The sequence below is a fragment of the Athene noctua genome, chromosome 1 (genome assembly GCF_965140245.1).
Source record: "Athene noctua chromosome 1, bAthNoc1.hap1.1, whole genome shotgun sequence".
Lineage (NCBI taxonomy): Eukaryota > Metazoa > Chordata > Aves > Strigiformes > Strigidae > Athene > Athene noctua.
The window spans coordinates 31,759,172-31,772,874 of record NC_134037.1 but is presented as its reverse complement, the minus strand read 5'-3'; the positions used below and the strand labels follow the sequence as shown (position 1 = coordinate 31,772,874).

At 35.4% G+C, this 13,703-nt stretch overlaps 1 protein-coding gene across 1 annotated transcript in view; it reads left to right on the top strand.

Annotated features, from left to right (window-relative positions):
- The window catches only part of EYS (eyes shut homolog), a 1,054,063-nt gene that overhangs the window by 194,484 nt on the left and 845,876 nt on the right, over positions 1–13,703 (top strand). Inside the window, exon 6 of the mRNA XM_074895818.1 lies at positions 4,032–4,146. Within this exon, the coding sequence (XP_074751919.1) occupies positions 4,032–4,146 (115 nt within the window). The remainder of the gene's footprint in view (positions 1–4,031; positions 4,147–13,703) is intronic.

Sequence of the window (13,703 nt, the reverse complement as noted above, 5' to 3'; positions counted from 1 at the left end):
GACAAGACAGACAAGACACATTTGTGGAGACCTGGTCTAAGAAATGGGATAGGTTTATAAGTTTATTACTTTTAACACTAAGAATGATCTGTAGAAGGGAAATAACATCCTAGAGAGAACACTATAAATAATGAAGAGTGCATTCTTCAACTTTGTACAAGGTTAAGTGCTTGGCCCTGTACATACTGTTTAAATAAAAACTTTAGATAGTGTTCAATACGAATAGTTTTCCCTAGCATCCAAGCTGCACATGACTTCCTTGGTGAAGGAAGAGAAGTACTTCAGGAAGTGATTTATCTCGTCCAGGGAGAATATTTGGGACAGGTGAGATGAACCATCTTCTGGAGGTTCCTAATTTTCTCTGTACAGAGGCACAAAGAAAACCTGGACTGGTGTCCTAAACCAGTCACTAATACTGCAGACTTTTACTGTTAGATAAATATGGCAGCATTGGAACTTAGTCTCAACAGAATTATGGAACAGCCCAGGTTGAAAAATCATCTTGTCCAATCTTTAGCATGAAAGGGAGTTTAGATGAGATTATGTAGCACTCTGTCCAGTCACATATTGAAAACCTCCAATACTCAGCCTTAAACTTTGCCATTCAGTCCCTAAAGTTTCCAGTTAGTGACTGTAATGTTTTTTAGTGCCTATTAATAAATTGAACATTATTTCCTTTTTTTAGGAAATTAAAATATTTTTTCTACCGTATACTTGGAAGGAGGCATTTAGATGAGAGAAACCATTCTGAGGGAGTAGGAATCATGTACTTTTTACAAGGAGACCTGATTCAGTAATTAGGCTGTGAGTGATACAGTCTTGCCAAAATCCGAACGCTGAAATATAGATGAGGTGCCAACTTCTAGAGAGGGCCAACAGTCAGCAGGTTTTACTATATTTAGGATACAAAATTATCTTTGTAAACGTATGTCTTGCATTAGCTACTTGAATAAGAGACGATCTCAGAAGACATGTAGGAGCAGGGTTTAACTGTTTCAATTTTGTTAAATCATAGACTTGGAAGCTTTCTGTCTTTAAGCCAGGTTTTAATTCATTTCAACCAAAGGAAACTTACTATTAATTATGTTGTTTTATTCAGGAGGTTTGGAGCTGAATATTCAAAGTTTTAAATGGAGGTTTTGTTTCATTTTTGGTAATCATTGCCAAATACTGTAAGTTATGGCTATGTCTAATTACTCCACAAAAAAACTGCATGTGTTTAATTTGGTGTAATAATACTACCTGATCCACTTTTATAGCATTTTAATATTTTAAATAAATGTAATGGTGTTTAGCTTACATGCATATACAAATTCAAATAATAGTTTGACCTTTTTACTCCTTTTTGTTTTGCTTCTCTTGCCCCTATTTTATGTGCTTATGACCACGCTGCATTCTGCTTATATCCATCACCATCTCAGCTTCTATCTACCTAGCTTTTCTTTAGGAAAGCAGTTGTTTTGCATTCTAAACATATAACCAAAAAGACACAATTTAATTTTCTCCACCACAGTTATGAGGTATCACTATCTTGTAACCTAACACCATCCTTCAAGTCTTGATATCATATACAGCTTTGCGCTAAGAATCTAATAGTAACATTTTTTCTTAATCTGAGGTGAATTCAAATAGGTGGTGAACAAGGAGATCCATCACAATACATTTTGATTTACTTTGTATCTTCTTCTATTATCCATTTTCTTTAAGACAGTAAAGTCACAAGAAATGTGAAAGTTTGTTCTGAGAAAATTTGTCCCATTATGTTATCTTCGGAAGTCTGCTATCAACTTTCTTGTTGTTAATTTACTTTTACTTTCTCTGACATTGGTATATGTATTGCAAAACAACAATTAAAAACAAAACTATAAAAAAAGAATAAAAACATCAGAAAAAGCAGCTTCTAAAATTCAGTTACTAAATTATATGTTTTGTGAAAGAGTCATAGATTACTTAAATAAATAGAACCAAAAAAGCTAGGTGGTCTTTCACCTGATTTCAGATCATGGTTAAAAGTAAATCAGTAAAACAAAATGTAACTGAGTTGCTCTGATTTGGGTTTAATTGTTATTTTAAAATTGAATTATAACAAAAGATACAATTTTTTTGTTAATTCTTTTTTTACTTTAATTCCACATATGTAAATATAACTTGGATAAATGATGCTATGATATAAAGGACAACACATGCTAACTTTTGATATAGGTACTTTTGTTTAGAGGGAAAAACATGTAACTGATATCTTTGAACATGTTGAAATAAAAGAAGCTAAGTATTATGAAAAACTCCTTTTAGCTACAATATAGGAACCAGAAATTTGTTAAGAATAGACTTTGCAAGAATTTTGATTCCAAGTACTTGAAATGGTAGCAGTATTATTATAGGATTTACATACAGTGATTTTTTCAAGAGGGTAGAAGATTATGTAGTCCATTGCTACTTACATAGAGTGTCCTCCTGTGGTTGTGCCTATACTAGCCTCAAAAAATATATCTATTTAGAGAAGGTTTTCCCCTATCCATTTACCTATGTCAAAATAGTCCCACACATGGATTATGTGAATGCTCTCTAGGGGTTCCAGGTGCAAGTCTGCATGTTTAATACTTCAAAGGTTAATAAGTGACTTAAACTTCTGAACATGCTAAATACCTCTGTGCATCCCCCAGAGGTATAGCCGTACTCACAGATTAGGCATTTTTAATTGATGTAGAAAAATACAATTAACTCAGATACTTTCTATTGAATGTTGTTGTCTGACTACTGAAAAATATATCCTTTACTTTTGTATGCTATATAACTGTGAGAGGCTTTGTGCATTCTGAAACCAAGGACGACATTATTCTTTAAAATGGGGAAACATAAGCAACACAACTGAATCGCATATTCATTAGGAACAAGAGCATAAAAAAACCCAGAAGCAATTCTGTATCATCTTCATGATTTCCAGGTTCTGGTATGTGTCATTAGACAAAGTACCCCTCAGAAAAAGCTAAAGATACTTCCCATCTATTACTTTTGGGTTCCTTCACAAACACAAATGTTCAGCTAACTGACTGTTTCCTTTCTCTTCTACTTAAATCTTTTCTTTCCATGCTACCAGAAATAGCCTTTAGACAGGGGAACATGCTAAACATGTCTGTAAGAACATACCAACTTAATTTGACAGGTTATATCTCTATCAAATTACAAAGAGCTTTTTCAGTCTGGATTTTATTTTTTGGACATTTTGAGCAAGATATAAATATTCAAACATTTTTCTACACTGTTCCATTATTGCTTTTGAAAAATACTTGTTTATTATCTATTTGAATCATCTTTTTTCTTTGTGTACAGGGGATTTTTTTTAACACTGGAGGGCTAGATAAGAACAGGATTTTCTCCTACTAATGACAAGTACTGACATGAAGCAGAAGAAATGTCTGCAGTTCCTTTTACCATAGAAAAGTTATCCACAGCTCTGTTGGCATCACATGGAACTAACAACCTGTCTCAAAAATAGAATGCTAGTTTTCTCCTTTGAAGAAAATGTCAAATTACAATTAAACACAAAAACAACCATGCATTGTTTTCTCCACAGATTCCTTATATTGTTCCTTATGTATGTAATTATTGATTACTGTTTGTTAATCATTAGTAATGACTGATGATAACTACTTTAAACCTCATTTATCATCATATTTCTAATTCTTCTCTGATGGTTTAATCGACTCATCCTTTCTAATAGATTTTCAAAACCTCATTTATAGCTTATTATTAAATATTACCTCATTCTAGATTTTTTCCCCAGAATATTATATGATGTATTGGTATGAAAATGATATAATCAATTCTAAAAAATATTTTATAGAGAAGCAAAAAATATCCAGAATCATGCAACTGATTTCTGATTCCTTGAAAACATGTTCTATTTTAAATAACATATGATATCTGTTCTTTTACTGCAGGAACATTTATTTAATAGCATTATGCAACATAATTAAATACAATTAACTTTTAAAATGCAAGTCCTCTAAAATACACTGGTGTATTTGCAGCTGCATGCCAGGATTCACTGGAAAAAACTGTGAGGAAGTAATTGACTACTGCAGGCTGCTCAGCATCAACTGTCTGAATGAAGGATTGTGTCTTAATATAATTGGGGGATTCACTGTAAGTAATTTAATACATGTTAAACTAATTCAGTGCTCCAAAGTATAAAAGCTTCAGACAAGCAGAACTTGAAATGCATTCATTACTCTAAGATACAAGAGGGACATACATTTATGTGGTTTATTTATTTAAATCAATAACACAAGGATGGTTCACTTGGGTAATATGGATTGTTTTATTACTTTTCTCCTGAGATTGTGTTTTGTACTATATAAAATAAGAGAACTGAAGACTATTTTTTAGTAACAAGAATATATAACTATTTGTAGTCCAGTGCTATTATCTACACAGATGATAATCACAACTGTGTTACCACCTTTAAAAATAAAGTGCTTGAGTTAAGAAAATCTGTTACCATTATTTTAACCAGAATAAAATTAGTAATATAAACATTATCACATTTAAACTTAATAAAAACTTAGAAGTTTGATGATGAAACTGCAGTGTGGTGAGATTGATTCCAACTGACAATTTGACAAAAAATAATTCTGCTTGTTTTAACTCTCAAAATAGCTTCTGAAAATTTTGAGCAAGATGCATCATGTACCAAGATTCTTCTGGCCATAGCTTGTCAAAAGAGAGGAAGTTACAGTTTCTCTAACAACAGTAACTGGGAACAACTTAAAATTTACTCTGAACAACCACTTTTTCTGCAAATAACAGGCAATAATCACAGAATCATAGAATGGTTGAGGCTGGAAAGGACTTCTGCATGCCATCTTGCCCACCACCCTGCACAAGCAGGGCCACCTAGAGCCATTTATCTATCTGTTTGTGTGTTCAGACAAAATATATTAGGATTATTGTTACTCCTTGCTTCAGGAAGTAGGAAGAGTAGTTTTTTTGCCCATTATTAGGCCTAGCATAAAGGACACAGCCAGCATAAAGATGAACCAATAACCAAATTGTATTTGATACAAAAGGGTCAGTACATGGGTGAGCACTGGGCTACAAACAAGTCAGATTATACATAATCAACATCAATCCCACTGACCCCAACAACAACACCACACAACCAACAATGGGTGGAATAAATGGTGACATGCAGTCTCCCATAGAAGGGATGGGAGACAACCAAGTCAACAAGCCAAACACATAAGACCAAGGAAGCCACATACTGAATCTCTACACAGCCCACATTTACAAAAACCAGACCTGACTGGAGCCCAGTCCCAGGGAGGCAGGAGGTCCTTCCCCAACAGGGAACTCTGCACAGGGCATCCACCTCACAGACAGACACTGCCCTGCCTGCAAGTGGTCCCAGCTTTTATCCCTCAGTGGGACACCTGACCTTTGCTTACTTAATGTGGGACACCCCAGTGGCTCTCCCTGCAAGGCCGGCTGCACCCTGGAGGGAAGCTTAAAGGTAAACTCACCCCCCCTTTGTGAAGGGCTGTGGGAATCACCCATATGTCAACCTTAATTTGGGGCTTGGGGTTGAAACCCCAGCATTTCAGTAGTCTACTCTGTAAGGGAAGGAGATCTGGAACTGAGGATGACAGCAAGGCCAGTGGGGACAGTGTACTCACCAAGAAAGGCACAATACCCACAGTAACACAGCAGACTCACAGATTCAGCCAAAAGTCCAGTGATCACCAGACAAGGCCGTAATGATGAAGCAGGTTTGCAACCAAGCTGGATAGTCAAGTCAACAGATCAGAATCAGCAAGACACAAAGCTGGATACAGGCATGCTGACAAAATAGCTCTGGAAAGGATCTAGTGCAAAGGCCTGAGCTTAAATGCAACTCATGAGTAAATGAATAAAAGTGTGGACAACTCAGAAGTAAATTCTGTTTTCATAGTAGAGTGGTCCAAGGTGACTGCTGGGCTGCATCAGAGCTGACCTTGAACGCAGGCAGTTAGAACTGTAAGAGAGGGGAAAGAGGTCACCAAGGAAGAGTGCAAAGATTATTATAGAGTGATCAGGCCAATTAGAGCCTGTTGATGTATTCAGGGTCCTGATAGTTTCTCTGAATATTCCTTGCATGTAATTATTTATTCAGTCCAAATGTCATTTGTAAAATACTGCATACCAGAGATTTATTTCAATAGAGTACTAAAACATCCATACTTAGAAGAATATAATACTTGCTTTGTTGAGTACACTATGTATAATATATCCACACAAGAATAAAATAGATGGTGAGGAATTATCTCTGAGAATTTGTCTCTCCTTGTTGTTGATAGCAGATTAAACAAATACTGATCCCAGGTCTGCTGCACCGAAATAAAAGGGTTCATGAAAAGATACACTGATTTAAAAATGTTTGTATCTCCCAATTAACTTGTTTACATGATATAAAGATTAGATTCAAAAGCGAAACATTGCTTTTAGCTCTTTTCAGTTACTTATGTCCACTAATATCAAGTAATGGCAAAAATTACAGTATAACAGAATACAAAAGTGATATAATTAATCAGCAAATACAATGTGTATGACATGCAGACACTGAAGTGAATAATCAAACACAAAAATAAATAAAACCCCAAAGTTTTAGGAAAGCAAGCAAAAATTGTGTACTAATTTTTTGTGTATTTAATAAGTGTTCTAACATTTAATGTTAGACACAAGCAAAATAGGCTTATAACTGTAAATGTTTTCATAAAATAATACTAGAAAATGCACTTCTGTGACCATTATAAGATGCAATACTTTCTTAGCAAACACTGTATTAGTCTGTAAGATGGAACTAAATGACCTGGCATAACAAAGTTTAGATATTTTTTTCTTTACACTTTGATGCCTACAGAAGTGAATGGTATGGTATAGTACCTGATAGAAAATTAGTATGACAGGCTTTCAGTACTGACGAATAAGCGTGAGCAGAAGAAGTGAGGAAAGCATAAACAATACTAAAGAGCCAGACAAAAATTAATGGAATTTTTATTTAAAATATACATTATACTGAACCACATTTGAAAATCATTGTCCTTTTCCTTGACAGTCTGTTTGTGGTGTGCCAATATTATTTGGAGAATAAGAAGTTCTACAATAATTATTGGTTAACTTCTTTTTGAACCCACAAGCAACTATGGATTCTGTCCAGCCATTTTCCTCTGCTTCTATTAGTTGTAACTTTCTCATTCATAATTAGTTTTTTCCCCATAGAAGATATGTATTTTCAGTATTATCAAAAAATCAAATACTGATAAGTAATTTGAGAATTCCAGCTGAGAGAAATTTGGCTGTTATTTTTTTTTACAAAAGCAGGTTTGGAAGTTACTGAAACATTCAATGCATTTATATAAGTGGTACTAAGCAGTCTCTTCCCCCAAAACCCCCAAACCCAACAAAATATTTTTTTAAAAATATAGGTGTGGAATCTTGGAATCTAATTAAAAAGAATATTTTTTGCATTGAAAGTAATCTCTAGTTTAGATTCAAAGAGTAGTAAATATTTAGAATTAAACCAGCATAATTTTATTTTTTCAGTATTGCTGTAACAGATATTGACACAAGTCCTTGATCACTATTTAGTATTAATAATAAGTAATTGTAATGTGAATACTCTGCTTAAATTTATTAGTTTCATTAATTTACTATATGTTTCTAAAATTATTTCTGCCTCTATTAAGAAATTTCTCTGACTAATGTATATTAACTTTATGCTACATGATAATATTTGGTTATATGAAGTACTTATGATGCTGTTGTGTCAGATAAACATGGGAATTATTACTTCTTAGGAAATTGAGCTTCTTCCTGCCTTTCATATTCTCATATTTCATATTTTTATATCTCAATTCTCATATCTCATATTTCAGAGTACAGGAGTAGGAGTAGGAGTAACAAATAATTTCCTTTGTTCTTTCCATTGTTGTCCATCATCCTGGGAACCAAAGACATGATGTATATATTGAGATAGGATTTGTCAATAGAAAAGTAGTGTGTAGTTGCATAATTAATTCCAGTTAACATAGCTCAATGAAAACAGATCAAATCAGACAAAGTATATTTAATGCGATGACCTGACAGATAGTGACAGAGAAATATATTCTGCTGCAATTCGCTCATTAAGCAAAATAAATCATTTGATCAAGCAAGTTCAATTCTAAGGGAAAAAAATCTTGATGACATTTTAATGGGTACAGCCAATCAGATGTATTGACACGGGAAAATTGTTTTATTTCCAAATAGCTGCATGTTCTGAATTTGTAGCACACACCCCACACATCCCCCGCTCCATCCAGATGAAGCAGAAGATACCACAGTTTATATAGCTAGATGTACATGTTATGGCCCACTGCCAAGATGACCATAAAAGAGCTAGAATTCTAACATAAATATTGTTTGTTTGTTTTGTTTTGTTTTTTAAATAGAAAAAGTAAAAAATTATTATTGTTACATTATTTGGTTTATAGACTTGAAGATCAGTGAAGTAGTTGTCACTCTAATTTTAGAATTTTACCTAGATTTTTTTTGTAAAACATATTAAGTAAAAGATGAGTGAATAGTCAAAGAAGAAAATAATTATGAATTAGGAATTATTGTCACCTGTGAGTGTTTTTAATGGTCCTCATCTCAATTTGGTTTTGGACATGTGGTTAAAACCAGAGGACAACTGAGCACCACACAGCTTCTAGTTCACTCTTTCCCCCTCATAAATGGGGAGGAGAAAATAAAACAAAAGGCTCAGAGGGTGAGACAAGGACTAAGAAGTATGACTTCTCCATTATGTTAATAGACAAAAGACAGACTCATTAGGGGAAGAAAAAAAAATTTTAACACCACTACTACCGTCACTAACTTACCAATCAGAGTAGGACTGTGGGAAATACAACCACATCTTAAAAACACCGTCCTCCCACCCCTTACTTCTTCTCAGGCTCAGATTTTCTCCCCATTTCAGCGGTGCAGGGGGCAGGGGATGGAGGTTGCGGTCAGTTAATTATCTGCTGTTTCTGCCACTATTCCTCCTCAGGGGGAGGACTCCTCATGCTCTTCCCCTGCTCCAGCATGGTATCTCTCTCACTAAAGACAGTCCTCCATGAACTTCCTTTCATGTGAGTCCTTCTCGCGGGATGCAGCTCTTCATGAACTGGTCCAGTGTGGATCCCTCCCATATGTTGCAGTCCTCCCAGCAACAGATTGCTCCAGTGTGGGCATCCCTCAGAGTCCTGACCTTTTTTGGGTGCAGCCACCTTCTCCAATGTGGAGTCCTCCACAGGCTGCAGGTGGGCATATGCCCCACTGGTGACCTCCATGGGCTGCAGGGGCACAGCCTGACCTCTCACCACAGGCTGCAGGGGAATTACTACTCCAGCACACCGCCCCTGTTCCTCCTTTCTTCAATTGACTTCTTCAACTGTTTGCATAGGTATCTCCCTCACAACTCCAACTCCTCCTCCCAGATTCCCCTTCTTAAATATGTTATCACAGAGGTGCAGTCACTGTCGCTAATTGGCTCAGCCTTGGCCAGAGTCAGGTCTGACTTGGAACTGGGGGAGCTTCAAGAACCTTCTCACAGGAGCCACCTCTGTAGCCCCACCCCCACTACGAAAACCCCTCCACACACACACAAACCCAACACAGGACTAGTGATTTGTAGTACTTTGACACAGTAGAAAATTCAAAACTCTTTCTGCTGAAATGTGCGGATGAACACAGAAAATGGTAGTATAGTTAATAATAAGCAAATTTATCAGGACTTCTTGTAGGCCGTACTACTTAAAAAAAAAAAAAAAGTATTCTAATAGAGGCAAATACAATACTGTGTGTGTAGGAAAAAGAATGGGAGTTACACATTACTGACTGTTTCCTGATAGTCAGTGAAAAAGAAGACAACTCTGAGCTCAAGGTGGATATTAAATTTGACCCCACAATGTTGATGAAGACAGAAAAACAATCCCCATAGTCATTAATAGAACACATGTACATAGACCACATAAGTGGTCATAGTTCTGTGACTGTCAGTGGAGGGTACATCATAGGCAGTTCTATCATCTACATTTTTTTGAGAAGGTTGAAAAACTGGAAAGGTCTATTAACAATGAGTTTTATGGAAAAACTACATTTTAAAACTATATTCTTAAAAGTATATACAGATTGACAAAGTTAAGCTAGTCCATGGGTTACCAGTTTTCCTCAGAAGAAAAACAAAGAAACAGTTGTTTTGAAAATATTTAACTCTGGATGCCAAAAAATGTTGAAACCACATTAGCTAACAATATTGTACATAGTTCTGTGCAGCTGCTTCTTCTATGCATTACTGATTATACCAGGAGCATTTTCAAAAATTGTTAGGTAATAAAATATGGTGTAATGTAGTGTATTAGCAGTTTTCCATCAAAATGATGCCAGGTCACATCTGTCCTGTCCTAGTGAATAACTACAGCAGACATTAAATTTCATGAGGATCTACTACTGTGAGATCCAAAATCCAAAATTCCCACAGAAGGCTGAAGGCTAGAAAACTTATTGTGGATTGCTCCTAGTAGTCAGTGCAGCAGATTAATTCCACTGATATTAAAAGGTTGGGAAAAGGAGTTGCCGTGAATGGTCAAGACATTAAAAAAACCCACTTTATTTGTGCTCTGTAGAAGTCAAAGATGTGATATTTACTTTGCTAGCTAGTTTCTAAAACACAGAAAAATAAGGTTGCAGCCTTGCCTCAGTTTAAGAAATATGGATATCATTTGGACATATATAATTTTAACAGGTGGCAAATACAGTATTTGAACCTTACAGATCTTCCTCTTTGAAAAAATACTGCTACATAATATTATTATTATTATTTACTATTGATTTGTCAATTATTAGAAAAACCCTGCTATTGAATTTCTCCTGTTTTTCAGCAGCAATATTGGAATCCCTTTTTAAAATTTATATATTCACATAAACTTCTGAAGAAAATACAATATAGCTTATTTTTCTTTGATATCTGTCACATAGGAAAACTTTTAATTAATACTATCCTGATTTGGCAACTTTATCCTAAACACCTCCACCAATTCAGTATTAGACGGCAGGGGCCAAAGTTTTAAGGAAAAATTTAAATTAAAACATGTTTACCATAAACCATACTTCTTCAGTTAACATTTGAACCAACTGCAGTTTCCAGCAGAAGTTTATTCAATTAATCTTCATTATTTTGACGTTATGATTATCTGCTTCTTAAAAATATTAAAAAAAAAAAAAATCTGCCCACAGAGACACATTTCAATAGACGCTTCTATTCTCATGGAAACATTTATTTTTCTTATATGGATTTGATAAATGAAAAGTCAGTGTTCTTAGTTCTCAGTTGATAGTATTTCCCCAGCACTTTTATCTGAGTGTCTAAACCAATTTATGGCTATAGGTATCTGTTGTCCTTATCTTTATGTGAAGACAGGTAAATATGAACAATTCCCAAAGGACAGCTGACAGTGAAGAAAGAGCTGTTTTTTCTCTCGTATTAATCATACTGCTGCCACATATTAACCACCTGGGGGCATGTAGTGGTTTAAGTAGAGTTCTCCCAGTGAGTTAGAATGGCTCCAGCAAAACTGCTGGCAGAAGACTGGGCAGTAAGAGCAGGTAAAGAGGGCATGCAAACCAGGAAACACCTGGGGATGTAAAGCTTTCTTCTAGGTCCTGAGGGGGAATCAGGTATCTATCTATCCACAGCAAGGGGCTTACTTAGATCAAGGCAAGAAGAATTATCTCTGCTTAAGAACCCCTGTTTTTTCCTGAATCATTAGTATTAAGGTAACAAGAAAATAATCAAAGATACTGAAAAAATATATTAAACTAATTTAGTATAAATAATGAGGATAATAGAACTGTCAGTTATTCAACATTGGAAGCCCAGAAAGAAGTGCAGTTTCTAAAATACAATAGTAGGAAAGTTGAGGGTATGAAGACTGTCAAGTTTCTGGCATATCAGCTATCTTTACTTTCTAGGGAGAAACCACTGAATTGCATAAAATTCACAGAATTCTTCACAGGTCAGTTATGATCAACTACAGAAGTGCATTTGAAGGAGTTGCCAGCAAATTTGGAATAGTTCTTCCCTATTTCTTCTCTACCATACACTTCTTATGGAAGAGCATGCAGATTAAAAATTCATTCCCCTTTTTGAAGGGTGTAAAAATGTTGTGGTTTTTTTTTTTTTTTTTTCTCTTTTTGCCTGATAACTCGTTACTATGTTACAAGCAAATATCTTTCAACTTATATGGTCTGCATAGTGTATCCAAGTCTATTTTGTCAATGTCTTTCTCCCACCATCCTGACAAACCACTGAATCGTGCAAGGCTATGTGTTTACAGCTAACAAAGGAATTGAGTTGTATAGACACAAAACCTGAAGCTAAAAGATGAAGTGAAAGCAATGCCATCATAAGGCCCATTTCCAATTGCCTGCACAAGTGTAGTGTAGAGACAAGGACTGGGCAAATTATCCATATTGCCTGAATAACAGGGCTGTGTTGGCAAGCAAATAAACACTACAGCAGTATTAGAGACAATAATCTGTGTTATCAGTCTGGGTTTTACAATTACACCTACTATTGTCCATTCAAAACAAATATTTAAGTTTTCTTTGCGAATCTGTACCAACACTTGAATGAGAAATTTTATGTAGAAATCATTGTCGATGGATGTCCTGGTGCCTTCGAAAAGAGCAGCAGAAACTGCTGATGATTTCTGGCTAGTGTTGGTACAGTGAAGTGGAAGTAGATTGTACTGTTATGGAGTGAAGATAAGCAAAAAGAAGCAATAGTTTTAACTTCTATAAGTAATCTGCAGAATATGTGTTCTGTGAACATCAGGTGGTTGTATATGTCTGGGGAACACTGATAAATGAAAACATGTACCAATATGCATACCTTTAGAGACTTGTTCCCCAGTAACTCAGTTCTTGCTTTCATATATGGATTTGCATTTAATAGTGTATATCAAATAGTATGATCCACTGTAACAAGATAGAAAAATTAATATAATAGAAAAGATTGGTATGCAAAATCTTGCTCTGCAGATGGCTCTGTGACTGTTCGTGTTATCTTCTTTTGATCCTTTCACTCACAACCATATATCAAAACTATGGCTGTTATACTTGGAGTTTTATAGTGAACCTGAGGTATTTCAACAACAAAGTGTGCACCCAAAGGATATATTGTTGATACAGTAAAATTATGAGCACAGATGAATAATGAGTAACACCAGGGTCACACCACTGTAGTTTAAGTTAAAAAAAAAAAAAGGAAAAATAAACAAATATGTGCTGCCCAAAGATTGCTGTGTTCTCTGGCAAAGTGGAAGAGGCTGATATATTCCTTCTGGGGAGATGAGGGTGGAAGAAGAGAGGAGGGAACCCCTTTCTCATGATTTTTTTCCTCATGTCAGAAAACTGGTACATGGTATGCATTCAATAGAATTTGTGCAGAAATTACAATCAAGCAGACAAAGCTCCAAGTTTCCTCCCTAACCAGATGAGGTTTGCCCTTGTGTGTGCAGAACCAGGCCCGTCAACCAGATGTCAGGCTGGGAATCAATCTGCTGCTTTTCACAAGAGTGTCAAGCAATGCCAAGCCCCACAAGCCTGCATTACACCCTATGCCAGCCTGAACAGCCTGT